The 27,726-nt window shown below is 45.9% G+C and overlaps 1 protein-coding gene across 5 annotated transcripts in view; it reads right to left on the bottom strand.

Annotated features, from left to right (window-relative positions):
- TYW1B (tRNA-yW synthesizing protein 1 homolog B) overlaps window positions 1–27,726 on the bottom strand; it is a 109,135-nt gene that overhangs the window by 5,391 nt on the left and 76,018 nt on the right. For all 5 annotated transcript variants that reach the window (XM_072026179.1, XM_027445999.3, XM_072026182.1 and 2 more), the window contains 2 exons: window positions 22,715–22,825; window positions 9,058–9,225 (listed from right to left, as the gene is read on the bottom strand). In XM_072026179.1, coding sequence (XP_071882280.1) covers window positions 9,058–9,225; window positions 22,715–22,825 — 279 coding nt within the window. The remainder of the gene's footprint in view (window positions 1–9,057; window positions 9,226–22,714; window positions 22,826–27,726) is intronic.

Consider the following 27,726-nt stretch of genomic DNA (forward strand, 5'->3'; position numbering starts at 1 on the left):
GCAGCCCTGCACAACAAGAGCTCCCGCAAGAGCGGCTGGATGGAGGCTGCCTGGGGTTTGTTACAAAAGCAGATTAAATACTATTAAATATTTGTGGGGCTGCAAAACAACAGCAATAAAAAACAAAGAGATGGGAACCATCCTTTATTCTTGTCATGAAAACCAATTACTTCTGCTAAGGAATAAAAACCAGACTAACGTGGGGTAGGGGAGAAGAGCCTCAATTGCTTAGGATTTACAGACGAAGTTTTAACAATTTTATGATTATTTCACAGATAATGGAAGATTTAAGACTTGGAACAGTTTCACAACATCCATACAACAGGCGAACCAATGATAGGCATCAGTGTTATTTCAAACTAATGCAGTTGGATGTTTTATCAAATTTTTCACTACCTGGTTAAGTCTTTTAAGGCGATAAATACATCGGCAAAAGACGAATGGCTGAAACCTTCCCCTTGTTTTCAAGTTAGCATCTTAAAAAAAGAGCAATAAAACTCCTTCAGTGGCTCTGAGGCCAGGCTGTGCTGTCTGGAAAGGCAAACTCAGCGCCTCCCAAGGGCTTTGCTCAACAGCGAGGTGATGCCGGGGCCAGCGCTCAGCTTCCCCCTAGGAGGTCTTGTCCCTGGGTCCCCAGGCTCCCACCCCTGCTTGCTCCGGTCAGAAGCTGTACTGGTGCCCAGCTCCGCAAACCCTATTTCTGCAGATCCTACAGCTCGTGCAAGGAGCACCATAAAGAACTCATAATGGCCCTCGAGTCAGGAGGAACCTGGAAGCACACATTCAGAGCTGAAGGATCAGGTGGCTCCGACCTGAGCATCACCTCCCTGCCCCTGCGACACAACTGCTTACAGCTCCGCAGGTTTTTGGTTCAAAGTAATTTTGTAGCACGACACCAAGGCCCTGTGCATGGGGCAGAGCTGCGGCAGCGTGGATACGAATGGGAAATTTCTTTAAATCAGCCTTTGCAGTATGTTTAGAGCTGTTTAGTCTGTACGGAGAAGAGCTGCTTGCTGCAGAAACCCATCAAGATACACGAAGGAGAAGAACCACACTACATATTTCTCTTCTTATCAACCTATTTGCATAAACAATTTTGGAGAATAAAAATTTATGCATGTATTGAGGACGATATAGTAGTACAATTTACTACATTGGCCCATTCGCGCGTAATTGCCAAGAAATAAACACGGGGTTTATACGAAGGGATAAAATACAGAAGAAAGGCAGAAATGGTGACACATGAAATGCCAATGCTGAAAAATGGAAGTCAGCCAAAACCCAATTAGCTTGCCCTAACAAGGATAATGCTATATTCTCCTCAGAGGAAAACACGCTGGAAGGAGAACGCTCCTCTTTGCCTGCTGACTGCTGGTCTCTGCAGAAAAGTGTGCATTTCCCGGACAGGAGGACAGAGCTCGGGCAGAACAGGACAAACCACAGCACAGCCCACAGGGCCACAAGGCAGCCTCGGCACATTGCGTCCCGTGAGGCTGATGCAGGGCAGAGGGAGAAAACAGAGGGCTTGGGGGCTCACAACCAGCTCTTCAATGACTCATGAACGTGTGGATAAATGCACGGGTTTAGTAGTCCAGCAAATGGCACGTGCAGTATTTACCAGTTAAATACAGCAGCTTTATATGCAGTCTTAAAACCCACGCAAAAATCAGTCAGTAGCAAGGAGGGAAAACGGGGCACGGTCAGCAGCATGGACCCGGCACTGGACAGCAGGGAGCAGTCTGGATGTGCAGGGAGGTCACGCCAATCCCCCAACAGTTTTTCTAATTGCAATCCCCAACATTCTGAAAAAAGGGTTTTGGCCAATGCTACATCAATGCTTATTTGGTTTGCACGGGGCATGAGACATTAAAGAGCATTTTGCAAGAGCAAGTCTCAGCAGCTGAGCTTTTGTAAGGCCAGCAGCTCGGATGCTTCCCTTCCCTTGCCTGCACTTTTATGTCCTATCCCAAAAACCAAATCAAACCCAGCTGCTGGCTCTGCTCTTACACATTCAGAAGCGATTAGGTCTTCCTCCGCCTTCTCTCAAAACCCTGCTGAGCGACACAAGCTGACAGCTTACACAGGGGCTCTGTGTCGCCTGGGCAAAGCTTCTGCTGATGGCTCTAGCGACCCAGTGCTGCGGGGTGCTTCGGTGCCGCAGGCAGGGTTTCGGAAGGGCTGTGCTTTCCAAAAAAACACATCTTTTTTTTTATTTGTTTTTAAGGGAAGTAATGCATCCAGAGCCTGCAGCATTGCGCTCCCTGCGCTGTCTGAGCATTTAAAAGCACAGAGATTAAAACCCAACACTGCTACCTTCTATTTACATTCTTTGAGAAGAAAGCTTATCTTTGGAAAAGCAATTGGGTATCCTCAGTCCGTTTGTCAGCACCTTCCCTTGAAATGCTTTCTTTGCTGAGCCTAAATATATTCTTTCACTAAGAAGGAAAAAATATTGTTCTGGGGAAAGGGAACGGGGCTTTGCACTTTGGCACTTTTGGTAGTTCTTCGTTTTGTTTTTAAATTCCATGTTTCTGTACTTATATTCTTGAAACTTAAAAGTATGCCTGTGTGTTTTCGAGTACCTGCACAGCTTCCTGCCAGCACTGCAGACTGCACTTCAGACCAGGTGAGTCCACAGCCCATGGGGTCACTGAAGACCACCTGCTTCACACTAGACGGTTTACATTAAGAGCATTTTGAGACAAAAGTGCATAGCAGAAACACTCCTCTCCTTAACTCCCCTGGCATCAGCTGGAACAACTCAGGAGCATCAACACACTGCAAATTTCATTGATCTGCAATGATATCTGACTCAGAATACAAAAATAAATCTGCCTACAAGCAGCTGTACAGCAGTGCAGAAGTTAACACCCATCACCTATTTTCCTCTTGCATTTGCATTGGCACCAGAGCCTTGGGGCCTGTCCCAGACTCCAGGTGTGTTGCAGCACATCAGACCTAAAGAAACAGCACCAGCCTTGCAGAGAACCTGTCTGTGAACCAGATTTGGTGGGGTAGGCGCACATCTGGATTTTCTATAATGGACAGAAGTCGTGAGCTGTCTAGACGGTGCAGCTGGGCTCTTACAGTCAGAAGGAATTTAAACATCGCAGCCCCAGAGGCAGCACGCGAGGCTGAGCTGGGTCCATTCCTCCTGCTGCCACCATGGCTGGCTTTGCAAGCCCGCCTCACCTCTGTGATGCCCTTTGTGAGAAATACAATCCCATCTTCCAACTCCATTTTACTTCTCAAGGTTGCACGGTTTTGAAATGTTTAAGAACTCTGGGACCTGAAATAGATGTCTGAGTGCGGGGTAATGCCACGTGAAATGTGCTGCTCAGGAATTATTTACCGCTTCGGATCTGCAATAAGGTTGCTTTCAGCTACTGGCTTTGTATTGCTGCTCTCCATGTCTATGCCCAGAAAAATGCCTGACATGAGGAAGGCAGCTGGAAAATGACTCTGAAGGTCTCAGTCCCAAGCATCTTACTTTAAAACTGATGCAGCCAATCATTTCAGTAAACAACTCCTCCACACAAGGTAGTATTAATTAGACCACATATAATGAGAGAGAAAACTTGCACTATGCAACTGCAGTGACTTTTTGGCACCTGTCAGTACAAAGTACTCTGACAGTACTCCTTAAAGTCAAACAAATAATTCATTGTATTATTACACACAGTTTCTCATCTAATTAAGACTCACAATTATTTAAGGCTCCATTTATTCAACAGTGAAAGTGGCTGAGCTGGAGTCATTCAGGGAAAAAAAGAAGAAATATTGTAGATAAATTAATCTTAACAGGGTCACACAGCTTGTTAAAAGTTAAAAACCTTTTATTTTTATTTATCAATTGTAACCTCAGGCTTTGCATGGAAGAAGTAAAGATTAAACTAGTTAAGTAACAAACGTGTGGAACAGAAGGTTAGAACCAATCCATTCTTTGCAAGCAGCCACGCTGAAGTAGATGAAACACCTCCCAGAGCTGGCAACTACAGTGCCTGGAAATGGGGTTTGCTATAATGTTTCCTGAGAGCAGCGAAACAAAAAGGCAACACCAAACCAAGGCTAAAGCGACCTGGCTGTGCGCTGCTGGGCCAGTACTGCAGTGCTTGATGCTTGTGGGATTGTTCCTCTGCCACTTGTCAGCTTCTATTTATTAAATCTAATCTTGTATGAATTAATTACTCTAAAGAAAAGATTCATTATTGCAGATTTTTTTTTAATCTGTACCTGCTGCAGAGATGAACAACTCATCTGCCAATTAAACCAGGGCTACATCCAGACAGTTTTAATTCCGATGGATGAAAAATTGATTACCTTAGCATAACTGATCTTCTTTTAATAACTACCAGATCAAGCACAGCAGAGCCACCTTCCTACTTCGAAGGAGATGGAGGGGAAAAAAAAGCAACTTAAAACCCATAAGACCTCATGCTCACACCTGCAATCAGGCTGTACTTGGGCTACTAAAACACTTTGTCCTGAGACAGGGAGGAGCCCCTGCGCAGGGATGTGGCATCTTTCATGACCTTCTGACATGAAGCAGCAAGTCAAGTCCCTTTTCCCCATGTACTGCACCAGTCACAGCATGGGGTAATGCTGATATAACAGCTGAGGTAGCAAGAGGAGGACAGGGTCCAAGTTCTGGATCTGGGATGCAGGATCACAGGGACAGCTCGTGCTCTCCAAATGATTTGCAAGGCAGGAAGGAAATGGATGTGATGGACTATTTTTCTGTAATATAACCCTTGTTAGTCAATCTGCAGCTGGTAGTTAAGTGCTTCCTTCTCCTCCCTAAATATAGATGAAATGCTCAGCATGGAGCAACTTCACTGTCCTTCACCCAAACTCTCAAGCCTCCTACAAGCACAGCCAGGGTGCATGTGAAGTCCTCGTGTCCCACCAGAGCCCCATGGGACAGACATGGGTGATGCTGGAAAGCCCGGTGGGAACAAAAAGAAGTCTGATTTCATCTCTGGTGGGAAGATCTCTTGGTTGATGGAGAGCAATGAGCACCACAGACCAGGTTGCCATCTCCCCCCAGCTTATTTCAATTGCAGCTACCCATAATATCTGGTGTGGTGGCACACTGTGCACCCTCAGCACTGTATCTTGGCTATGGGAAGTCTTCTCCCCAGCTCTTCCAGGAGAGGACAGTGAGGAGAGTCCTTCCTCTGAAAGCATGTCTCCCTTATCAGACCGCCCCTACCCTCTATAGAAGGACACCTCACCTCCACCAGCACGGGGTAGCTCAGGCAATACCCTCCTGCAGGGCCTCCAAGAGGAATGAAAGCAAAATCTTCCCCATCGAGTGGCTGCAGATACCTTCCCAGAAGTGGCTGCCTTGGCTTGTGTTGCAGCTGCTCGGTGCCAGTGGGCACGCTGTGCCTGCTGCGACCCTGCTGTGCCAGAGGAGCCAGCCAGCAGCACCAGGGAAAGAAAATACTCCACTGGTGAGATGAGGGAGGTCTGTGGTAAAATCGCTGCATCTGGACCAAGCAGCCCTAGAGGACCTTGCATCCAGGGTACGGACCTGAATCTGATGGCAGAAGCCAGGCAAATCTGTTTATTTGGGAAAAGAGGATGCTGACAGCAACTTCTCTGAGCTTGCTGACCATTCACCTCACCCTGTTAACAGATACCTCCACTCAGGCAAAAAAAAGTGTTCCTTATGCTAAGGAAACAACATGGAAATCCACTGACATGGAAAACAATCCCAGCACCACAGGGGAGGCAGGGGTGCTCACACACACACACAGACCTGCTAAGGACCAGACTGAGCAGCAGCACAGGATGCAGACCGTGCTAACAAGAAACTCAGGTCTGGAAAGCAACTGGGAAAACGTGGCTGGAAACCAACTCCCCCTTGCAAAAGCGAGTCAGATATTTAAACAAACCTAAGGGGAGGTAATTGGCAGGCAAGCGTTTTGATACAACGGAGCGGGTGGTAAACACATGCATAAAGCAAATTCAACAAAGTGAGGCAGAGGGTTTCATTTGAGAAATTATTGAAATGCTAGCTTTCATTCAAAAAAATATTTGCTGCAAGGCAACTGGAGCACATTCTCTCTCCTTAGGCACTCGTTGTGGTTGTCTCAAGGAAACATTTATTGTTACAGTGCAGGGAAGCCAGCTGCTGGAGGTCTCACTCTGGAGAAGGTTATACATATTAATGGTTGTATTATAAAGTCGCTGCTGTCTCAATATCTCAGCCAATTAGTTCAAAAGCACTAACAAATTAGGTTTTTGTACTGTGGCATTTATAGAATTTGGTACAAAGTGAAACAATTACTGAAGGATTTAGCACCGCTGCTGAAGAACCAAAGCAGACGCAGCGGGCTCGAGGTCATCGTGCGGGGCACACAGAAAAGATGGCTCTGAGGAATCCCCACAGCCTTGGGAGCCCGGATCCAGACAGACCCTGCACCCAAGCCCAGCTGCCCTCTGGCTCCAGGGGGCTGGTACTGGTACCCAGCTGACCTCAAAGCGTGGCAACGCCTGCAGCCAGTGGTTCCTCAGCTCCCTATGAGGGCAGTACAGGTGCTCCCTGCATTTTTTTTAGGGCTCTGTGAAGGGCAACTGGAAAGCAAACATGTCGCACTAAGGCTTTAAGCTCATGCAACCTCTGCAGCTCCTATTGCACAGCACGGAGCTGCCAGGTCCAGAGCTCCCTGAGGTAAGCAGCAGTCCTCTCACTTCCCCAGCTTCACTGAGGCCTGAAGGCTTTCACCAGCCTCTTATTTTTAGTTGTAGAAAGACACACAGACACCATGACCGTACTTCTGGTCAATGGAATTAAAAAAAAACGTGTGTGCATGCCTATGTGTGAGGGAAGAGACTTCAAAGACTAACAGCAGATTTTTGAGACACTGAAGTACCCCTAAAATGCAACAGCTTGTACATGTATAACCTCCTCTTGATTTCCCAAAACAAGAAAATACCACTAGACAAACTGCAGCTTCCTCTACCTAAAAAAACCTTTTCTACCTAAATCTCTGGCCTTAAAATACTTCAGAGCTCAAGTCCTAAACTATTATTCATCAAGTGAGCAGGTGCCTATCAATGACTCTTCTTAAATCAAGGAGCAGAGGCTATAATCAAGGTGCATTACTTCTGACGTGTCCAGACTCTTTAGTACATGCTGGCACTTCAATACTAGGGTTTAAAATTATTAGTATACATATTGTTTCAAAACCTCAAAACTCAGACCTAGCAGAGCCCAAAGAACAAAATCACATTTTAAAATTATTTTTATTACCTACTTCCTGCAACTCCTTAACTTTCTAAAGATACCTTTGATTTTGCAATTACTCACTACAGTTTGATTGTTCCCAGAGTACAGATTTTCTCCAAATAATATACACTGACAAATTTTATTCTCCACTGGAGCCTGAAATTCTGAATTAAATGTAATAGAAATATATTTTTTTTTTATTAGTTGTTTTAGTACCAAGTATAGATTGTTTCCAAAAGACGCCCTCTCCTAATGGCTTTGGAAAGCAAAGCAGCTGTTGAATTCCTCCTGGGCTGGTATCAATCTATTCTTGTTACTAACAGTGTTACTTAAATTATGCATCAATAACTTAGGTGGCAATCTGTTTCCTTTCTTTCCCTGAGCCTTTCACCTTAGAAAAGGATTTTTTGCATTCAAGGATTTGTTCAGGCACTGTTGCCAGTGGCAACAACCAAGACTGAGACTGTAAATAAAGCAACTTTATCATGAGTTGAAACAAAAAAAAAATAGTGCCAGGTATCACATTTTTTTCTGCTCCTTTTACATCTATTCCCATAAAACAGCAAATCAAGGAAAGCAACAAAGTTTTGCAACTGCACAAAAGTTTTCGACGATGAGATTCTAATTGTTTCCAAACACCAATTTAAAATATTTCAGACCTTCTGCAAGTGGCGATTTTAACCAGTTACTCCCTGTGTGTAGCATAGCATGGCCAGAATTTTCTTGCATGTAAAGCCATACAACACGTGACTAAAACCATGTCCCCATCCAAGCAGATGGTAAGAGAGAATATGTGGCTTCAGCAAACACAAGCAAAGAGCAAAACCATCACTAGTTGCATAGTAAGTAGTTGCTCCACCAGTTGCATTGCTAGCACATTATACATTTTCTATCATCTTTCTGTTAAGCTTTGCTGGAGCTCAGAAAGGCAAGTTGTACTTGATATTTCTCATAACCTGCATCCTTTAAAAAATATTTTTTGGCACTTCATTTGTATTTCAAATTGTGTTGATGGTATTCATGAAGGAACCTGAGTTTCTAACACAACATTTTACATACGCACTCAAAGGCTGCTGAGACACACCTGGCCTGCAAAGTGCCCCAGTAGCATAAGGGACACTGGGTGACATCAGAAGGCAGCTCTGCATCCTCTTCTCCATCGTCAGGACAGAGAACACAAATGTGCCTGTTGTGTTCTGATGAATGATTTTGCAGAAAGGCAGGTCCAGTTCAAAAAAAGCACGCAGACGGTATTTAACATCTACATATCGATTTGACCTTTGACAGAATTATAGCTCCAGAATAAGCCAAATACGTTATTCCAGCTTTGGTTGAAGTGAACATGGACATCTAGAGCTTTGGAAGGCATTGCCAGGATCCAGAGGAGGCAAAACATAACCCTAACCTTGTGTGAAGCGTAAGTTCCCTAAAGAGCTGCATATACCAATGAAGACCATCACGAAGAAAAATAAGGCAATGAGACAGAAACAGCTGACCCACCTCAACAAGATTTGCCTTTGCCTCTCTCAAAACACAAACCAGCGAGAGTGATGAAGCACAAGAAATAATTGCAATGAGCTCTTCCTGGACCCATTAGATATTTCGTGCTGTGTAACGCTATGGAAGTGCTCTGAGTTATCACGACAACTGAAACCTGCAGTGGCTTCATTAACTCTCTGCGGTACATACTAGGCATTTTTCCCTCCAGAAGCATTAAGCTAGCTCCAGAAAGAAAATCTGCTCGAATAAGGCAATTGCACATCACTTCCAAGGCCAAGGCATGGTGCCTGATCTCACAGCTTGGCACAGAAGAGTCTCACCTTCTTGTGAGCTATCAGCAGACAGTTCGAGTGTTCGTGCTCACAGGCAATTTCGTAGTCTGGGATGAGTTCGACCAGCTCCTGGACGAAGCGCACCACCTCTTCGTGCCAGGGGACGTTGGCCATGGTGAGGCTGCTGGCCGAGCTTTCTCCGCAGTACGTCACCCCCTGAGAAGAAACACGGAAACAATCACTGTCAGCTCAACCCTTCAAGGTCAGGTCCATTTTACCCCCCTTCATGCTGCATCTTACGGAAAAGAATTTGGATTTGGGGATAGCCTCAAATAGACCCGTCCCTCGGTGCTTTGGTAACCGCAGTCTGCTCAGGCTTACCCAGCAGTGACACACAGGTCAGGCATTAGCCTGCAAAAACAGTTCAAAGCACCCAAACAGATAGAGCTTGTGCTCCTGAGCTACCAAGGGATGCCTGAGAAGATCACTTTGCTTTGAAGCATAATGTGCCTAGAATAAAGTCTCACAAACAACTAATGCAACAAGTCTGGAGAAGAGGAGGCTCAGGACAGATCTTATGGCTCTCTGCAACTGCCTGAAAGGAAGCTGTGGGGAGCTTGGGGTCGGCCTCTTCTCGCAGATAACTAGTGATAGGACAAGAGGGAACAGCCTCAAGTTGTGCCAGGGGAGGTTTAGGTTGGAAATTAGGAGACATATCTTCTCAGAAAGAGCAGTCAGGCATTGGGACAGGTTGCCCAGGGAGGTGGTGGAGTCACCGTCCATGGGGGTGTTCAAGGAAAGGCTGGACGTGGTGCTTTGGGATATGGTTTAGTGGGTGACATTGGTGGTAGGGGGTGGTTGGACCAGGTGATCCTGGAGGTCTTTTCCAACCTTAATGACTCTATGAAGTTGCAGCACGGTGTTTCCAGAGGGGCCCTGTGTTCTGCAGAGGTAACGACTCCCCCTCCTGAGCCAAGGCTGCAATTTCTGCCACCACCCCCTACTATTTGTACAAATCTCTTCCTAACTCATTGTAAAAACAGTTCTCTCCTAGCCCCTCCATCTTCTGGCTGTTCAATCTAATTACAAGACAGTTAAAAGTCTATTTTAGCCATAGGTAATTGCTGTAACTGCCCCAGATCAACACAAAAAGCCCACTTGCTGCCTTCCCGTGGTGCCCATGCAGGGAGACCCAGGGAACCATAGCCTGGGCCATGTGGATACGTGCTTCTGCAGCTGCAATGGACTGCACATTTCAAGCAAGATGCTCAGTGCTCTTTACTAAATTGTTTTGAACTTGAGATCTCAAGGTTCTTCCCGACTATTGGGCAGTCTACAGAAACAACAGGATCCTCCCTGAATTTGTGTAAGAGAAGCATTTGCAAATCATTATGCAGCTGTGCACCCATGGGCTGGGCAGAGTCCTATGGAGCAGCAGAGCCAGTATTAGCAGAGACGTGGCTCATTAGGAGAAAGGAATAGATGTAGGTGCTGGCAGGGCAGGAGCAGCTTGAACCCAGAGAAACAGCATTAAAATACCTTTCTTTCAAAAGAAACAGGAAGAAAAAAATCCACAAGTATACAAATTATCCTCCTAGACTGTGCATGCACAAAGGGTGCAATTGAGACCCTAAAGAAATGTCTAAAAATTAAAAGGTACAAAATTTGAACAAAGTGGAGGATTCCTGTGAACCTGGAGATTTTCTGAAGACAAGTGCTAATTAAGTTCAAAGCAGGACAGAACTGGGCTTTAAAGCTGCAGAATTTGCATGGGCCACTGCCACTTAACACTTTGCGTTCGCTAAACCAGAAGTGATTCCACAGGGATGAAAGCATCCTCCCCAGGGCAAAACCCAGATTTCTCAAAAAAAAAAAAAAAAAAAAAAAAGTTCTGCTTCTGCTCTTCTGCTCACCTGAGCTGTTTTTCAGCAGCAGCCAAGCACCTAAGAACCCCTCAATAAAGCCAGCAGATGAACACCCCTGGGAAGGAAAGATGAGCATGTACACCTGGAAGTGAAAGAATTGCACAGGGACATGTGGGAAACTATGGGAAAAAGATGAGTATGTACACCTGGAAGTGAAAGAATTGCACAGGGACATGTGGGAAACTATGGGAAAAAGGACAGGAGCCCTGGTCAGCACCTTGGCATCAGTGCCCTACCAAAACCTCACCTTCCCAATTCAGCCTGCTTTGACTCTGGTCTGCTTCCCTCCCCTGCAGCATCACTGCTCTGACTTCCACAGACAACAGCAAAACACTGTAAAACTGTAAAGCCTAGATGGAGGTGCTGTTCTTCATCTTGCATTCACTGCCCAGCACTAAAGTTGCAGCTTAAAGGCTGCCCCAGACCCAGAGCAGACTGCGAGGGTTGGCTGGTTCTGCCCCTTCTGAGCAGGAAAGGACAGACAAAGCCCCACAAAGTCAGGGGATTTTAGAAGCCAGCTGGAAAACTTTGCTTTACTAACTCCAGCTGAAGAAACGAGTCACCAACTTTCAAGATTATTCTGTAATTTTCCAGCTTGGTATCAGCAGTGGTGTTTGCACGGATGTCTACAGGCTGCTCACCAGCACGTACAGGATGCATGGCAGTGGCTGGGGGCACTTGTCCAAACTGCTGGGTATCGACTGGCTTCCAGGCAGACACACAACAGCAACCACAGAAGTTGGCATCAGCTGGATGCAGAACTAACACTGGCACCATAAATCAGCCCAAATACATCCCCGGAGGAAGGGCACAGGGACACAAAATGAAGGTGGATGCTCCCAGGGTGAGCAGGAGGTTTGGAGCTAAGCGAGAGGTGTAGAGCCATTAGTTACATGCCTTGGGGTCAGCCGGTGTAAAGAGCCAGTAAACACGGAGTACTCAAGGCTGAAAACATGAATAGACACCCAAAAACATAACAGCATTTATAAAAGCTCCCTCCAATTCATGCTACTCCTGCAATCTTTTGCTTCAATTAATTCAGAAAATACTGGGACCTGCCTGGAAAACAGCCCATCTCTGACTGTCTCCTGCACACACAGAGGGCGGATCAAAATGCCTAAGTTGATGCTGTAGAGAAATTCTTACTGTTTACTTACGAGCAGAATTTATTTGACCACATTAAAAAGCAGCTTGTGATTTTCTGGCCAAAGGCCATTGGAACAATTTATAATTTCTATAATCCTACCACTCAGGGAGAAGTTCATGTTGCTTTGTGAAATGCTGAGAGCCGAAGCAACTGCCCCAGAACAAGTGTATGCAAGAAGTGGAGGGATTTTCATAAAACTGAGGGGTGCTGATTGCAGATTTCCCCTGACCCTGCCCGCACAAACAGCAGCACCACCTGCACCCACCACAGCCCCTGCCAATCCTGGATGCCACAGCACCACTGACTTCGCAGAAATAAAGGTCGTGCAGTGCTGGAACCCCAAAAACCCTTTTCCACGGGGTGGGAAATACTCAGCACTTGTGGGCTGATATGACAAGGGCTACAAGCATGGACTGCCCAGAGCACGGACAGCAGCTTCCCACTGCAAACCGGTCTGCAAAGCTCTGCAGCTCACCGGCGTGCACAAGTCTTCCAGAAAGCAATCAGAAAAGCTGTTTTCCTGAAGTATCCTCAGAACCAGTTACTGAATGAAGTGGCATTGTTCAGAAGATGCTTTCCTCCCTGCTTCGCTCACAGTGACCCGGAAGGCCTGGTTTGCTGCAGCAGTGCTCGTGCCCTGCAGCCCAGGGCAGCTCCACAGGTTCTCCTAGGCCAGAGGAGACAAAGCCACTTCTAAGCTTATAACTTGGAGATTTGTTATTTTAATTTGGAGATACAAATCGGTAACTGAGGAGGTTCAAGTGATCAGTCTTAGCAGTGACCTCAATTTCACTTAAGCCTTGCTCCATCACTGAGTTAAAGTTTTCATAAATTAGCCCAGCAGTATGAAGCTTCCTGAAGTGTTTAGTTGTTTATTTCTGACTTTCCAGATAAAACTAGTTACAAGCATATTGAAGCAGTTTAACCCGTCATACCACAACAAATGTCAAACTCACTGGCACTCAAGAAGGGCAAACTCACGTAGGAAGCTTGGCTTTTCTTCCAGACAAAAGCCTGAGTCCCCTGAACTCAACACTTCTGCTGTTTTATTCCCAGCAGAAAAAACCATCAAGCATGGGCATTTAAAACATGCACTGTCATGTTTTTCCTCTGAAGAACACTTCTCCTACCTGCCACCTGCATCCCCACCATCTTTATGGTACCTGCTCCCAGCTGCCATTGCATGCCCTGCTCCCAGTTCAGCTACATTAAAGCCAAAAATGTCACATCCAGCAATAAACAGATCTTTGGCAAACACTTGAAATTAAAGCAAGGTGAACCACACTGTAAGGCAGATGCTTAAAGGGGGGTGTTACAAAGAAACAGGCTCATGCTAATTAGAAACTGTACAAGTTTTGGAAGCAATTACTTTCTCGCTGTTAAATTTATGATGACCCTCCTCTATTAATCTGCCCAGGCAAACAATACTTGAGCTGCACGCCGTAACTCAGAGCTGGAGCACAAACAGGTTGACTGTGCACAACAGCACACGAGTCAGGGGAACACTAAACAGAGAAGTACATTAATATTTTTAAGCCCAGCTATGAAAGTCTGAAAAAGACCGTAAGCGTTCTTATTAGAGCAGCCAGCCAAGCAACTAAGATATGCATCTCCAAAGTTCGGCGGTACAGACACAGCTCCATATAGCAATATTTTCCCTTGTTCATTATACAGATTATGATTTGAGCAGCATGAAAAATGGATGACTATGAGGGGGAAAATTCTTAGCGAGCTACAACATGACTCATTCTTTTAATAAACTTCAAAGATATCATTTACAAGCAAAGAAAGCACAGAGGCAAATGGAATAACTAAGTGCTCGGATGGCTGATTAATTCACATGCACAAATCAATGAAAATCAGCTTAGCAGCACACCGAATGAAAGCACATCAGCTTTCAACTTCTCCAACTTCTTAAAACTTGAGTTAATTAAGAGTGCTGATACCACTTAAAAAATGTGAACAGTTGATTAGGGCGGTCATGTTATATTTTTCAGTAATACATGAAGACAGTTATTAAGACATCAAGTATTAAAAAGGAAACTGGTCTATTGTACACCCTAGTGCTTATAGAAAATTCCCTGCAGTAGAAACATCAATGATGCTGCCTCTTAATTAGTCTTTAATACGGATGCTTTAGCATCCTAATCATGCCACACAGCTTTGGGCAAATACCTGGAAAGAAAACCTTTTGAAAAGCAACTCGGATGTTCTTGGTTATGCTGGTGGGAATCCAGAGCACCCTCAGCAAGCGCACTCGGGATTTATGTGCTGCTGTAACAGAGCCGAGCGTGCACAACTGTATTTAAGCAACACGTTGTGCCGAGATGATTACTGCTGTGGAGAGTGAGAAACATGAGAAGCTCACGTCGCCTGCTGCTCGGCACATTTGTTTCATTGCGATCTGGCTCCTTGCCGGAGATCTCATCAGCTACCAGTCATTTTAATCCATGGGACTATGAAGGAAGGGAAGTAAATATGACAGCACTTTGTTTCTTAGCTCAGATAAAGTCCAGGCTTCCCAACTTAATTACTGAACAAGAGAATTTTCTGAGCTCCGAGCCCACAAATTGTACATTTGTTCAATTGAGGCTTCGGTGAATTAACAGAAGAACAGAGCGTTGGCCAAGTGCTCCTGACCTGCTGAGCCACACAGCCACTGCTCCAAAACTACGGCAGTCCTGCCCCAAGACAAATATAAAAAACCTCAAATGACATGTTGATAGATCGCACACCCCGCAATAAAAATGCTTATGATCTGAGCATCAGCATTGTCCAAATTATATACACAAGCTCTCGTGCATGTCTGCTCCTCACTGGAATGGATTCAGCCTTGTTGGTTGGTTTTTGTTTTTAATAGTCACTTTCAAGTTGATTTAACAAAGGACATTGGTTTATTTGTGTCAGTTAAATGTGAAGAGCTGGAATGGAAATGGTTAGGCAGCATAACCCCGATATTTATCGGGAGTTCTCCGGATGCACCACATGTATGGCTACATGCAGATCTGTGCCACAGCACCCCATAAATCTTCAGCAACTCCCTTGAAGTCAAAGGAACTCCTCACATAAAGGCTAAGCTCTGAAACTCTGGATGTGAACTTTCCTTCCAGCTTTTAGAAGTGAATGATACAGATCTCGCAAGAGAAATGCTCACTGTTAAATCCCCCAGCCACCACTCCTCATGCACAGAGGCAGGCAGGAGAAGTCAGAAAGGCTCAGACTGGGAGGTAAGAGGGAGACTTCAGCCTGATAGCGACTTGCTTTGCTGTGATCCTTCCTATCGTGCTCCAGTTTCCCCAGCTGCAATAGGCTAACGGTACTAGTCCCCTTCCCCTGCAACAAAGTAGGCAGAGGACAGAAAGCATTTCCCCACGGCACTGTTACAAACATGCACAGCAGCACTGGGCCGTCACACATGGCCAGTCGCCATGAGCTGAAGAGGCTTTACATCCTACAACTTCATCTGGTCATAGCTAAAAGCCCCCCGAGCCATTGCCATGTGTTGTGTTTCCTACTTGTTTTGGAGGCTAATCCCTTTTCTCGTGCTGGAAGCTGCCAGCTACCTCCTTTAGCCGGGATGTTCACAAGGGTTGCCTTTGCATCCAAGCCCAATGCAGGACTGCAAAAATTCCTTCTCAGTTTCAGAAATGCATTTGCAACAAAATGCAAGGCTTGGACTAAAGACTGACTTTTCAAGGACACGATGTGGCAGCTTCACTTGAAGATTCCAGATATAATCATTCACCTATGCTTGCAATGAAGCTTGTTATCAAGCCTTAATAGGTGCTCCAAGAGTGCAACAAACGCCCGTCAAGCCGAACTCCTCAGACACACCACGTATTAGTAACTTTTAGCTGAATCAACAGAAATACCAAACCGGCTCCCTGCCTCTGTCACCCAGATGTAAATAATTAAAGGAGGAGATTTCAGCAGAGGCAGCTCAGGACCTACCCAGAAGCTGCCCGTGCCATGTGCAGCCTCGTGCTCCCACCCAGGGCAACTGGGGTACCCGACCGGCCGGTCCCTGGGGTGGCCCCGACCGCCCTTCAGCTCGCCTGGGGGGGTCGCACAGCGCTGCTCAGCCCAGCTGTGGGCACCTTGGCCCCTACCACGCCTTCTGTCTGGTCCACGCAAAGTGCAGAGATGCTCTTGGCTTGCTGCTTGGCGCAAACAGCAAGTCTTTATTGTTTGTTTTTCCCTCCTTCAAGCAATTACACACTGCTTAGGTTTGTTTTACAGCAAGCACTGGGACAGGTGATTTTTTAACTTTGTCTTCTCCTCATCTAACTGGAATAGCACCAAGACTCTGAGTAGCTTTTTGACAGGTGGGGGCAATCGCTTATTGGTGCATGTAATTAAAAACTCATTAAAGCAGAGCTCATTTTCCTCATTATTTTAAGCACTTAGTCTTTGCTGTTTAAGAGGACAAGACTGAGCAGACTGGGACAGATATGTCCCTCTGGTCCTTCCCCTCAGACATTGACTTGGTCATTTTAATTTCGTAGCAAAGTCTCGGATGCTGACCAGGAGCTGCAGCTGCAGAACCTCGTCCTTCACTCTGCTGAACACGAGTCGGACCCTGAACCACGAGCTGGGTGATGTGCTGGAACCAGAGCTATGGCACAGCCACCAAGGACAAGTGCTTTCAAGGAGCTGAACATCAATTTGAGGAAGGCTTGAGGAAATTCTGTGCAGTGCCTCAAATCCCACCCCTGCTTTGCCCAAGCTCCGTGATACAAACAGCCCTTGACCAGAGGACAAACCCAACAGGCTTTATTATTATTTTTCCCTTCTTCAAATGAAAAGGCTGCAGAGAAGCAGCAGGGCTCTGCTCAGGCTGATTTGGAGAGCTGCAAGATGCAGCTTCACTTCAGCAAATACAGATGGCCTCCCCGAGGAGGGCTGGTTCACCTCCAGCTCCGAGCAGAGCAAGTGCACCTCCCGCACCATCACGGACACAGCTCTGAAGTCAAAAGCCAGGTGTGCAAGGATCTGCCCTTCACAAGCACACTTGCATGCACGCAGTCCTATATCTGTTGGCAGCGTGGATGGGATGCCTGGGCACAACCACAATTACAGATGCAAGCATACCCAGCTGCTCTGTGATCTGCCTGCAGGGGTCAAAGGTCTGCAAGGGTTTTGGGTGCTTGGCTGGCCTTGCGCTAACACAACCCCACAGCATGCTCCACTCCTAGGCTATTGAACGAATTCTTTATGACCTGCTTACATTTTTCCCTTCTAAACACTTCTGCCCCTTTGCTTTAAGAACAAATATAAATGGCAACATACTGTGTGTTAACAGAAGGCTCTGGCTTTTACAACAAGAAGAGGGTTTTGCAATGCTTGCCACTGCAAAAAGATGAGCTGCACATCCTAGATATTAAATCTAGCAATCAACCCAGTAGAACTGTGATAGAGATGTTATGGCATTCAAGTTTACTAATGCAATAAATAAAAGTAATGTGTATTTAATAACCACATGACTGATTCTTCATTTGCTTGGGTTTTTGCACACCAGTAATCAACACTAATTTCTATTGGCTTAAATAAGAGAACAGGGTCCCACAGAGTTACACTGCTGTAAGATACTCATGTAAATGAGAACAAGTATTAAGCTCTGCAAGAATCTAAATCTCTACCCACTCCACCCTGTGAGCCTCTCTGGAGCAACAGGGGATTAGCTACATTCATTTTAAATGAACGTCATTTATCTCAAGTATTTAACCAGGAAATCCCACAGAGATGAGCCTCATTTTCTGGCAGATGCTTTGCAGTATCTTGTAATATTTTTTTTGTTTATTTGCTTTAAGCATGACCTGGTCTTTGCCTTAACCTATCTCACTGGGGTCTTGGAAGAAAAAAAGAAAAAAAAAAAAACACAACAAAACATGCCCCAAGTGTATGCCAAACCAATTCTTTAGCCTTTCACCCTCAAAGAAACATTAAGAAGTTACTTCTGATCAAAACAAACAAACAAACAAAAAACGGTCTTTTGGAGAAAATGCCCATGTCACAAATGCAGTGTAAACACCACAAATACCACAGCTGGACACAAGGACAATTACACACCAGCAAGAGTTTTTGTTCAATACATAGAGGAGACCATGAACAGGAACTGCGACAGCAACGAGCGCTAGGTTTGAACACTCCTCAACCCTGCCGGGATTCTTCTGGGTCAGAATTGAAGTCCCAGCTTTATACATTATCTGTCCAAGCACCACTCTGACCACCGTGGGATTATGCCATAGCCTGCGTACGCTTTGCCTACACAACTGCAAATTCCCCAGGTGTTGGGGCTACACTTGAATTAGCAATGCAGTCTCTTTTGTGCTGCTGCCCTTTGCCTACACCTACTCACCTTTTATTCCAGAGCAGAGGGACACAGACCCCAGCTTTTGCTTCACCCTGCAGTGCATGGGCAGAAACATTGAAATAACCTCAACTCATGGAATCACAGGATCATTCAGGTTGGAGAACACCTCTAAGATCATCTAGTTGAACATTTAACCAAGAATTAAGTCCATCACTAAACCATGCTACTAAATTCCAAACCCACACGTTTCTCAAAGATCTCCAAGGACAGTGACTCAACTGCTTTGCTGGGCAGCCTGTTCCAATGCCACGCAACCCTTTCAGTAAAGAAATTTCTCCTAATTCCAGCTTGTTCATCATCAGGGCAGCTCAAAGGTTTGCACAACACCCCTGAAATCCCCACAGTGGCTGTGTGCTCCACTGACCCTGCCATGCGAGAGTGCTGATTGTGTGTGTAGGGCACTGGACAAGGGCTTCACAAACCAGCTTCTTTCCACAGCTTCTTTTTTAATGCTATCTCCAGAACGTACAACTGAGAGCAAAGCAGGGTAGACTATAAATTCTGTTACATAGGGGTGCCACAGCAGGTGGCAGACACTGCAGCAACACGACCATCACCAGCAGCAATGGGGACACCACCTCCGGTGATCAGAGGACACTTCTGAGGTCAGCAAAGCGAGGAAGCCACCCTGAACACCCCTGTCCCTGTCAGCCTCTCCAGCTGGGGCTTGGGCTGGAGCCTCCTTCCCTGCAGCTACTCGACTAGATGTTCACAAGCCCTCTGGAGCTGGCTGCTTGACCCTTCTGGCTCAGAAAAAGGGAAAAATTGGTTCCGCTCCCAAGGTGAGAAGCCAAGTAAGCCACTTGCATTGCTAAGTCACAGATGCACAGCAGAGAATGCTGTTGTGCCTCCACACAGAGCCACACCTTCCACACTTTAGGAACACGGCTGTTCGGCAGGAACTGGCAGGTGAAACCATGCAAAACAAATAAGGCCACTGGCTGGGCTAATCCTGCATTTAGTATGAGCTACTTTTCCTCTTCGGATCACTACATGCCCACCTTTTGGAGCAAGTGCAATGTTCCAATGAGGCAAGAAAAAGGCAAATTGTTTAAGAACACCTGGCTCTCACAAAAACATCCCACATGAAAATCTGGGAGCACACCTTTTGCCTTTTTTAGGTCTGTTTAAACACAACCTAGTGACAAGCAAATCCCTTGTTCCAGGAAAGCCACCGCAAAATTTCTTTACGTTTTAAAGGGAAGCTGTACTTACTGAAGGCTGTGGGCAGGGAAGGAAGCCTCTCTCCCCATCACTTCCAGCCAAAGTACAGCAACTAGCACAGACAAGGGCAGTGTGCGTTGCATGCTCTGGAAAGGCTTTAGCCTGGGTTTTCCCATGTCCTGAGTACTGCTGTTCATATTTCCAAGAGTAGAGACTTTCCTCATACCTGCAAAGGGCTTTTGTGGCTATGGTGCAGGTACACCAACCACCAGGTTCTCCAACCACTAACCTACTCACAGAGGAAGAAACTGAGGCATGAGGTATTCTGCTCCTTGGCATGAAAGGGCAAACCACAAACTGGCCCAGACCAGTATCCTGTGAGGCCAGGATCTGGGAGAGGTTTCTGTCCTGCATTACTAACAGACCTTCCCTTACCTGCTGGAATATTACTGAAAACATTCACAGAATCACAGAATGGCCAAGGTTTGAAGGGACCTCTGAAGATCACCTGGTCCAACCACCCTGCCGAGCAGCGTCACCTAGAGCACCTTGCGCAGGATGGCATCCAGGTGGGTTTTGAGTATCTCCAGAGAAGGAGACTGCACAACCTCTCTGGGCAGCCTGTCCCAGTGCTCTGTCACCCTCCCAGTAAAGATGTGCCCCCTCATATTGAGCCAGAACCTCCTGTGCTTCAGTTTGTGCCCTTTGCCTCTCACCCTGTCCCTGGGCACAACTGAAAAGAGACCGGCTCCATCCTCTTGAGACCCTCCCCTCAGATATTTATAAACATTGATGAGGTCTCTCCTCAGTCTCCTCTTTTCCAGGCTAAACAGGCCCAGTTCTCTCAGGCAGTCCTCATACGACAGGTGCTCCAGTCCTCTGATCATCTTTGTAACCCTCCTTTGGGCTCGCTCCAGTAGTTCTGTTCCATTTAGATCAAAGTGTCCTGCTCGCTAATCTAATTAAGTAGAATTAAACAGCATGCACTTTTTTTTATAAAAAAAAAAAAAAAAAAAAACAGCAGGACTGCTAACTTACATCAGTGCACAAAAACTCCCAAATCCACCCAACAACAACTCATGGCCAGCAGGCACCACAAGCACACACCTTCCTTCCTAGTCCTGTGACCCCCCAAGTCCCCCTGCAGCCTGATGTGGGGCTGGTTCCTGAGTGAGGCCAAAGCCTCAGCTACCCCACTGTGCTGTGTGGCTTCTGTGAAGTGCCATGCAGCCCCTCTCTACCTCAGTTAATACTTCTGCAAACAGGGTGAAGCGCTCACTATACATCCTTTTCTTGGAGTAAAGTCATCGCTGCTTGAGAACTGAGAAGCACCCTGAAGTGCCCAGTTCAAAGACATTTTTGATGGAAGCAGCTTGGGCAGGAGCCTCGCCCAGCTGGGTAAACACCACGAGTCAATCCCTGACCACCTCAGAGGGCTTCTAAACTACTTCCCCAACAGTCCAGGCCATGATTTTGCTAGGGAGGAGTTGCTGGGAGCGCTGAGAACCACAGCTGTGAGGCTGAATCCTTCCCCAGGCAAAGGGAACTGCAGCCTTGGAGGAGACAGATGTTTGCCCTGGAGAGCGCTCAGGGGAATCTGCACTTAGAAACATTGATTAACTTACACCTGTTTCATTTTTACTAATTAAAGCCTCTACATGACAGAGCAGTCTAAGTAGCACGTACAGCCTCACCCTCCACACTTGGCATGCACTCATCTGTCTTCCTCCCTGCTGCAAGGAAGGATCTTGTACCATCGGGCTGCAGGGAGACAGGGAGGAGATGCAAGGTGGAAGGGTGCCACAGGAGCAGCTCTTCTGCCAGGTTTTACTTTACTTATAAAACAGCCTGACATGCATTGTAAAACTGAAGGTTTCCTCCCCCCCCCAAACCATACTCAACATCTTAGTTTGTATCAAGCTATCAACTTCAGCAGCGCATTCAAAGACAAAAAGAACTCCCAATACTGATAATATCTTAGAATAATTGAAAGTCTTGGGCTGGAAGGGACCTTAAAGGTCATCCAATTCCAACCCTCCTGTCATAGGCAAGGATGCCACCCACCAGATCAGGTTGCCCAAAGCCCCATCCAGCCCGGCCTTTAGCACTTCCAGGGCTGGGGCATCCACAACTTCTCTGGGCAGCCTGTGCCACTGCCTCACCACCCTCTGAGTGAAGAATTTCTTCCTAATGTCTAATCAAATCTGTCCTCTTTTAGCTTAAGACCACCCCCCTTGTCCTATCATTATCCATGCAAGGAAAGAGTTCTTCTCCATCCTTTTTGTAAGACCCCTTCAGGTTTTGTTTCACAAGGAAATTGCAACAAACTTTTTTCTTCAAAGCAGCAGTAAATAAAGGTTTTACAAAGGGAAGAAAAATGAAAAAAGGAAAAAAAGGAAAATGCAGAAGTAATAGAACTGTAAATATGCAGACCTGAGGTAGATGTGCTGATCTGCAGGGGGAGCTGCTGGAAGAAAATGCTGATAATGACTCCTTACAGAACACATTGTGATTTTTATTACTTTATTTTTTTTTTTTTTTACATTCTCTGTATACTAAATTGATTAATCCGAAGATAAAGCACCTCCTGCCCTACTGTATCTCACATGCTCCTGTTAGTTGCTCTTCCAGTCCCGAGGACAGTATTTCCTCCTGTTTTGCACGGCCTGATGAATACTACATCAGTAAGTCACACATTATCGCCTTTCCCCCGGCAGAATTTGAGACCACAGTGGGAAGAATAATGCCACACACTACCAGCTTGTCCTAGAACATTCTGCTTAAAATGTTGGCTGACATAAAAGAAACAAGTTTAAAACTATTTATCTGTCCCTGCTTTCATGAGAAATACAAAAAAGCCCAGAGGGTTATGATTCTGTTGGGCAGAAATTGATGTCAGCTGCCACAAAGCTGGTCTCGCTTAACACTGAAGACTACGTTGAACACACGTATGAGGCATTTGAAACCTGTCTGCCTGATATTAAAAGCAAGAGATGTGTTCCTTATATATCAGTGAAACCTTTGGAAGAAGGAAACTTTAACACTGTTTACGTGGGAAACAGGGACGAAAAGGTAAAATACTGATGTGCAACTCACCTTGACCTCAATGAAGTCTGGTTTACCCAGGGATACCAGGTCAGCATAGGCTCTGAGTTCATCCACGTTCCAAGCTTTCACCAGTGTCAGCCTATAGACTGTACGCTGTTGCTGTAAAAAAAAAAAAAAAAAAAAAAATTAGCAATCAACACTGACACATGGACAATGTTCCAGCCTTCCACACAGCTTCAAATAGGAAAAAAAACACATTAGTTTATTCCAAGAAACCACAGGGTAAGACAAAGTAGACCCAAACCAGGAGCCACCTCACTTGTTCTTTAAAGGAAGCTCCACATATTTGAGCCGAGCCACCTTTTGCTCTACAAAGCCCCATCTCCTCTCTATAAAACGCAGGCACTTCATTTTCACAGGAGCTTTTACTTATTTGGAAAATAACCAGGAAGTTTCTCACTTTAATTTGCTTCCCCAGGCTTAAAATCTCACCATTTGTTGCTCTATAGCTATTTTATTTCCTCCAGCTGGATCACCTGGCCCTGGTCACTTTTGGACAGACTGAACAAGGACAGACAGAGCATTGCCTGCCCCTGTCCAATAACTCTTCCACCACATTAGGTACAACATTGCAGAGAAAAGGCTCTCGGGTGATCAGTTATACAGAACATTTTATTGGAAGCACACAGTGAGGGTTAAAAATCACAGCCAGGAAACAGTGCAAATACCTCACTTATGAGCTACTGTTAAAAGTGTGGCACAAACCGCTATGGACAACCTCAGTACCTGCAGCACTCACTGATACAAGAGCAGCACCCACCCCTCGCTGCCCTCCGCATCCCCGACAGACCTTGTCCCCCCATTCCCATGCCGCAGATGAGCCCGCTGAGTGCTGCAGGCAGCTCACGCTGCAGCAGGATGCCCAGGCTGGATTTATCCCCGTGCACTGCTCCAGGCAGCACTCTGAGAACTTCTCTCCTTGGAGCTACTCAGATGCTTCCTCCAAGGGCTGCTCTCTGCAACAGTTACTGGCGACAAAAGGACTTTGGCTTCCTTAATCACTTGGCCATGGGATGGATCCAGACTCCCTGCCTACATCTGCCCCTTTCTCCCCTCTCCTTCCCTTCATCTTCCACTAACTTCTAGAGGTAGGTGAAATACAGCATTGTGGACAAACTTGTGGTTAGATGTTCTGGATTAACTCACTGCACTCAGCACATCGGCTGCACGATGTGACAAAGGCCACTGCGCACCAAGGCCAGGACTTCACAGCACAGCAAGGGCTGGAGTCTGGTTCTCCTGCTCCACAAAGTCCAGACTTTCATCACTTGAATTAAGAGATTTTCCCTTACCTATTAACATGTCTGTGGCATAAGGTTACCCCAATTTCAATGCCACTTGTGGTACGCTATTCAGTTTATTCCATTTTTTCCCCAACACAGAACAATGAGGTAATACAGATATCTGCTGCTGAACTGAACTTTTCATCACCAAGCCTCAGACCATTATGCACTGCAATGCCCTTGCAGCATCCTACTGGGTAGGGCAAAGCCAGGACTGGGGCCAGGACACTGAGTTCAAAGCTCTGTTTTAGGAGTTCACCCTATCACCCTTCCCCAGATAAAATGGAAGTTTCCCACTGTCTATCCCAGCCACATTTTACTTCTGCAGGTCCCTCTGGCCTACAAGCAATATAAGTGAACTTTGCCCTCTATGTAAGAATCAAATCATCACTGTCCTAAAACAACATACAAGTGTTTTACATGGAGGAAAAAATTAAACCAATATTCTACACCAGTTTACTATGGAAGTGTTCCAGATTATTAACAAGTAACTAGAGCACAAACAAAAAAAAGGAGCATCTCCTTCCTCCAGCTAACAGCAGAGAAGAACAAGGGGCGAGTCTTTAGGGTGCTGGGGTATGTGCAGGGAACTAAAAGCCAATGCACACAAAAGCACATCCAACACACTCGGTGCCTGCTGCCTGTCATCTCAAGAGCCTAAGCACCAGGTAAACCTGCTACACTCTCCAGTGATAAGTGTAAGAGAAGACTTAATTCCTACAAGGATTCAACAGTGTTTGAGAAAATAATTCTATAGTGCAGCATCTTTATTACAGAAGTTTGTGGAAGAGTAACTTCAATTAAAGAACAATTGAGTGAATGATTACTGAAGGTCAATTATTCTGTGAATTGAAATACTTTACACATTGCTTATAAACTGTTTTACGCATAGCGTATAAATACATATTTAGAAATGAGAGACTGCAAAATAAATGCATCATTTAGCAGGGAAATAAGAAACCAGAGGGAAGATATCTAACAGGAGGAAAAATGCTGATACGTGCGTGCCTGTCAATCGTCTGAAGTGATTAGATACCCAATTAATCAGGAAATGTCTCCCCAAAGGTCAGCCCAGTGGTAAACAAATGCAGGCAGCTTTAAGGCAACAGTAAATAAAGTCATGTTTTTAATACCAGCCCTTAAAGCCTGCTGATACAGACCCATCCTACAGGGCCAGTCCTCAGAGATCAGCAGATCAGGTCCCTGGTGCAATCAGCAGTTGGGGGTCCAACACAAAGTGAAGCCTTTAGTGTTTTTTTGTTTTTGTTTTTTTTTCTTCTTTTTTTTTCTTTTCCCCAATAGGATATTTTTGTGCTAAAATTAAGAGCAGATTTCCGGAAGTCTCTGTTGTGCACAGAAAGCGTAAGTTGGCAATGAGCACGCGGCAACTGAGACAAATCCATCCTGTTTAAACCAGCAAGGGTAGCACCGCCACTGCTGGCTGAATAATCCGCATCATTGGAGGCTATAAAACAGAAAAAAAATTAACAGGGAGAAATAAAATACAGGAAATCCACATGTGGAAGGTGGGATGAAAGTCTTACGAAATCCACTTGATCTTCGCGCAGCAGACACTATTTAGGGAATTTGAAGATATCATGCTTGTAACAGAATACTGGACTGGGCAGAAACCGGTTTCAAGTGCCGGATTGGAAAATATCAGCGCATGCATGGAGAGCTCCAGTAGACTAATGAGAGACATTTATAGCTAAAGTGTGAAGCAGAACAACTGCTTCGTATCACCTCTGCCAAGCAAGGAGGGCACGACCTGCTGGCAGATGAAGCACTGGCAGTTCAGGAGGGCATCAATACCCTAGAAGACACGTGACAAACCTAAGTCATTTCTGCACTGCCATGCTGCTTGGAGCAAGCTTAGAAAATACCCAAGTGTTCTCCCCACATTCCATTTCTTTAAGAGATCTTCAAAAGGAGAGAAGACATTTCCTGCTGCAAAGGCTGCAGAGGACCACTCACAGCAAGAGGTGAGCAGTGATCCCAGCTGGCAGCAAAAACTGAGGTGGCTGCAGGAAGGTGGCTCTGGGAATGCCGCGCTGCCATTTCAGGGGACCACTGTGATTTTTGGCACAGGGGCAAAACTGGTTCCCTTTCCATACCTGGGGGCAGAGGAACGTGCCAGAAGTACCCACATCCCCTAGGAGACCACACTGGAGGGGGCTGCCCGCAGCTCAGGAGCGAGCTGAGCATGTTCACTGCCAAAATACAGCAGAAGCAATGCATTTAAAAAAAAAAAAAAAAAAAAAAAACTCAAGTCTTTCCTAGTGAAATGTGTGTGAAATCAGATTGCAAAGATTAACAAACATCCCAACCAACGGTGCAGCGGCTGGGGCAGGCGGGGGGGGGGCACAGGGGCTGCAGGACGAGCTGCTCCGCCTCGTGTCACCGCTGTGGGGAGGCTGCCAAGGGAGAGCTGCCCAAGGCGCGTGGCCAGCAACTGGCTGCTTGTGGCGAGGAGCAGGGGAACAGGCGTGCCGGCAGCCGTGACCAAAACCCAACCGTACTAGCACGAATTTTGCAGTAATACAAACATTCGCAAAAAATCCTGGGCTGAGAGAGGACAAGCACGTGCAGCGAGCTGCCAGCCTCCCTCCCCGTCCTCCTGTGTCTGAGGCCCAGTCACTTGTTGTCTTGCAAGCCAGGATGAGAGGGGACAGCTCTCAGCACCTCGGCGCTGCAAAGGCTGGTGTTGAAGTCAGACCATCTTATTTTCTCTATCTCATCTCAAGAATAGGTTTTAGGGGCTAACCCCTAATCCCCGTGCTTTGCTCTCAACTCTAGCAGTTTGTTCCCTCTCTGACTTCAAAACTGGGCTGAGGCATGCAAACACTTTTCCCACAAATGTGTTTTTTTTGTTTTTTTTTTTTTTACACTCATTCTACAGAGGGAGTAAACCTAAATGACACAAAAAGTGGTTTGAAGCTCCCGCTGAACACACCATGGGGGTGTCAGATACAGCAAAAGCAGTTTGGTGGAGAGGATGAAATGCTATTGATTTACTTTCACCACAGCATTTTCTAATGTACATCAAGTAAAATACTTCAGCATGCTATTTTTTTGGGGCAATGAAGGCCACCACGAAGAGCTGTTTCTCCCATTTGAACCTCAGTTTTAATACTCACAAAGAGATGCCCTCCATCATTTGAGGAGTCTAACTGTAAAGTTCAAGTACTTCATAAAACCAAAACCGCTGCAGTAAGAGGGCTCATTCCCCGAGAGGCAGCACTAACCAACAGTTAATAATTGCAGTCCCTGTCTGCTATCCCTCACTTCTACAGCTGATGCATCACAAACTGTTAATTAATCATTACTGGTAGCGAGGGAAGCCGGTGAAGAGAACTAAACTGCTGGAGGTATACCAAAAAAAGTTGGATAAATCAGACGTTAGAGCTGTGGCTGAAGAAATCTCTTTCCAGTGAGGAACATCTCTCACGTGCCATCCGAGCAGGGAAGAGCCTCTTTAAAGACGTGGTACAAATGCCAGATCAGAATGGCTGCGGGGCTAATGGTGCAAAGTGTTAGGTACAATCCTCACAGACTGCTGGCAGTACAAATACACAACCCTGTTTTATTAATGTATTATTTGTATTTGCTTGTACAATAGGGCCCCAGGAGGTTCTCTTAAGCGCTGAAAAACAAGAAATAAGAGCTTAAGCCCTGAGAATTTAATGATCTAAAACATCAGGATATAAAAACAGACTG

This window comes from Anas platyrhynchos, chromosome 20 (genome assembly GCF_047663525.1).
Source record: "Anas platyrhynchos isolate ZD024472 breed Pekin duck chromosome 20, IASCAAS_PekinDuck_T2T, whole genome shotgun sequence".
NCBI lineage: Eukaryota > Metazoa > Chordata > Aves > Anseriformes > Anatidae > Anas > Anas platyrhynchos.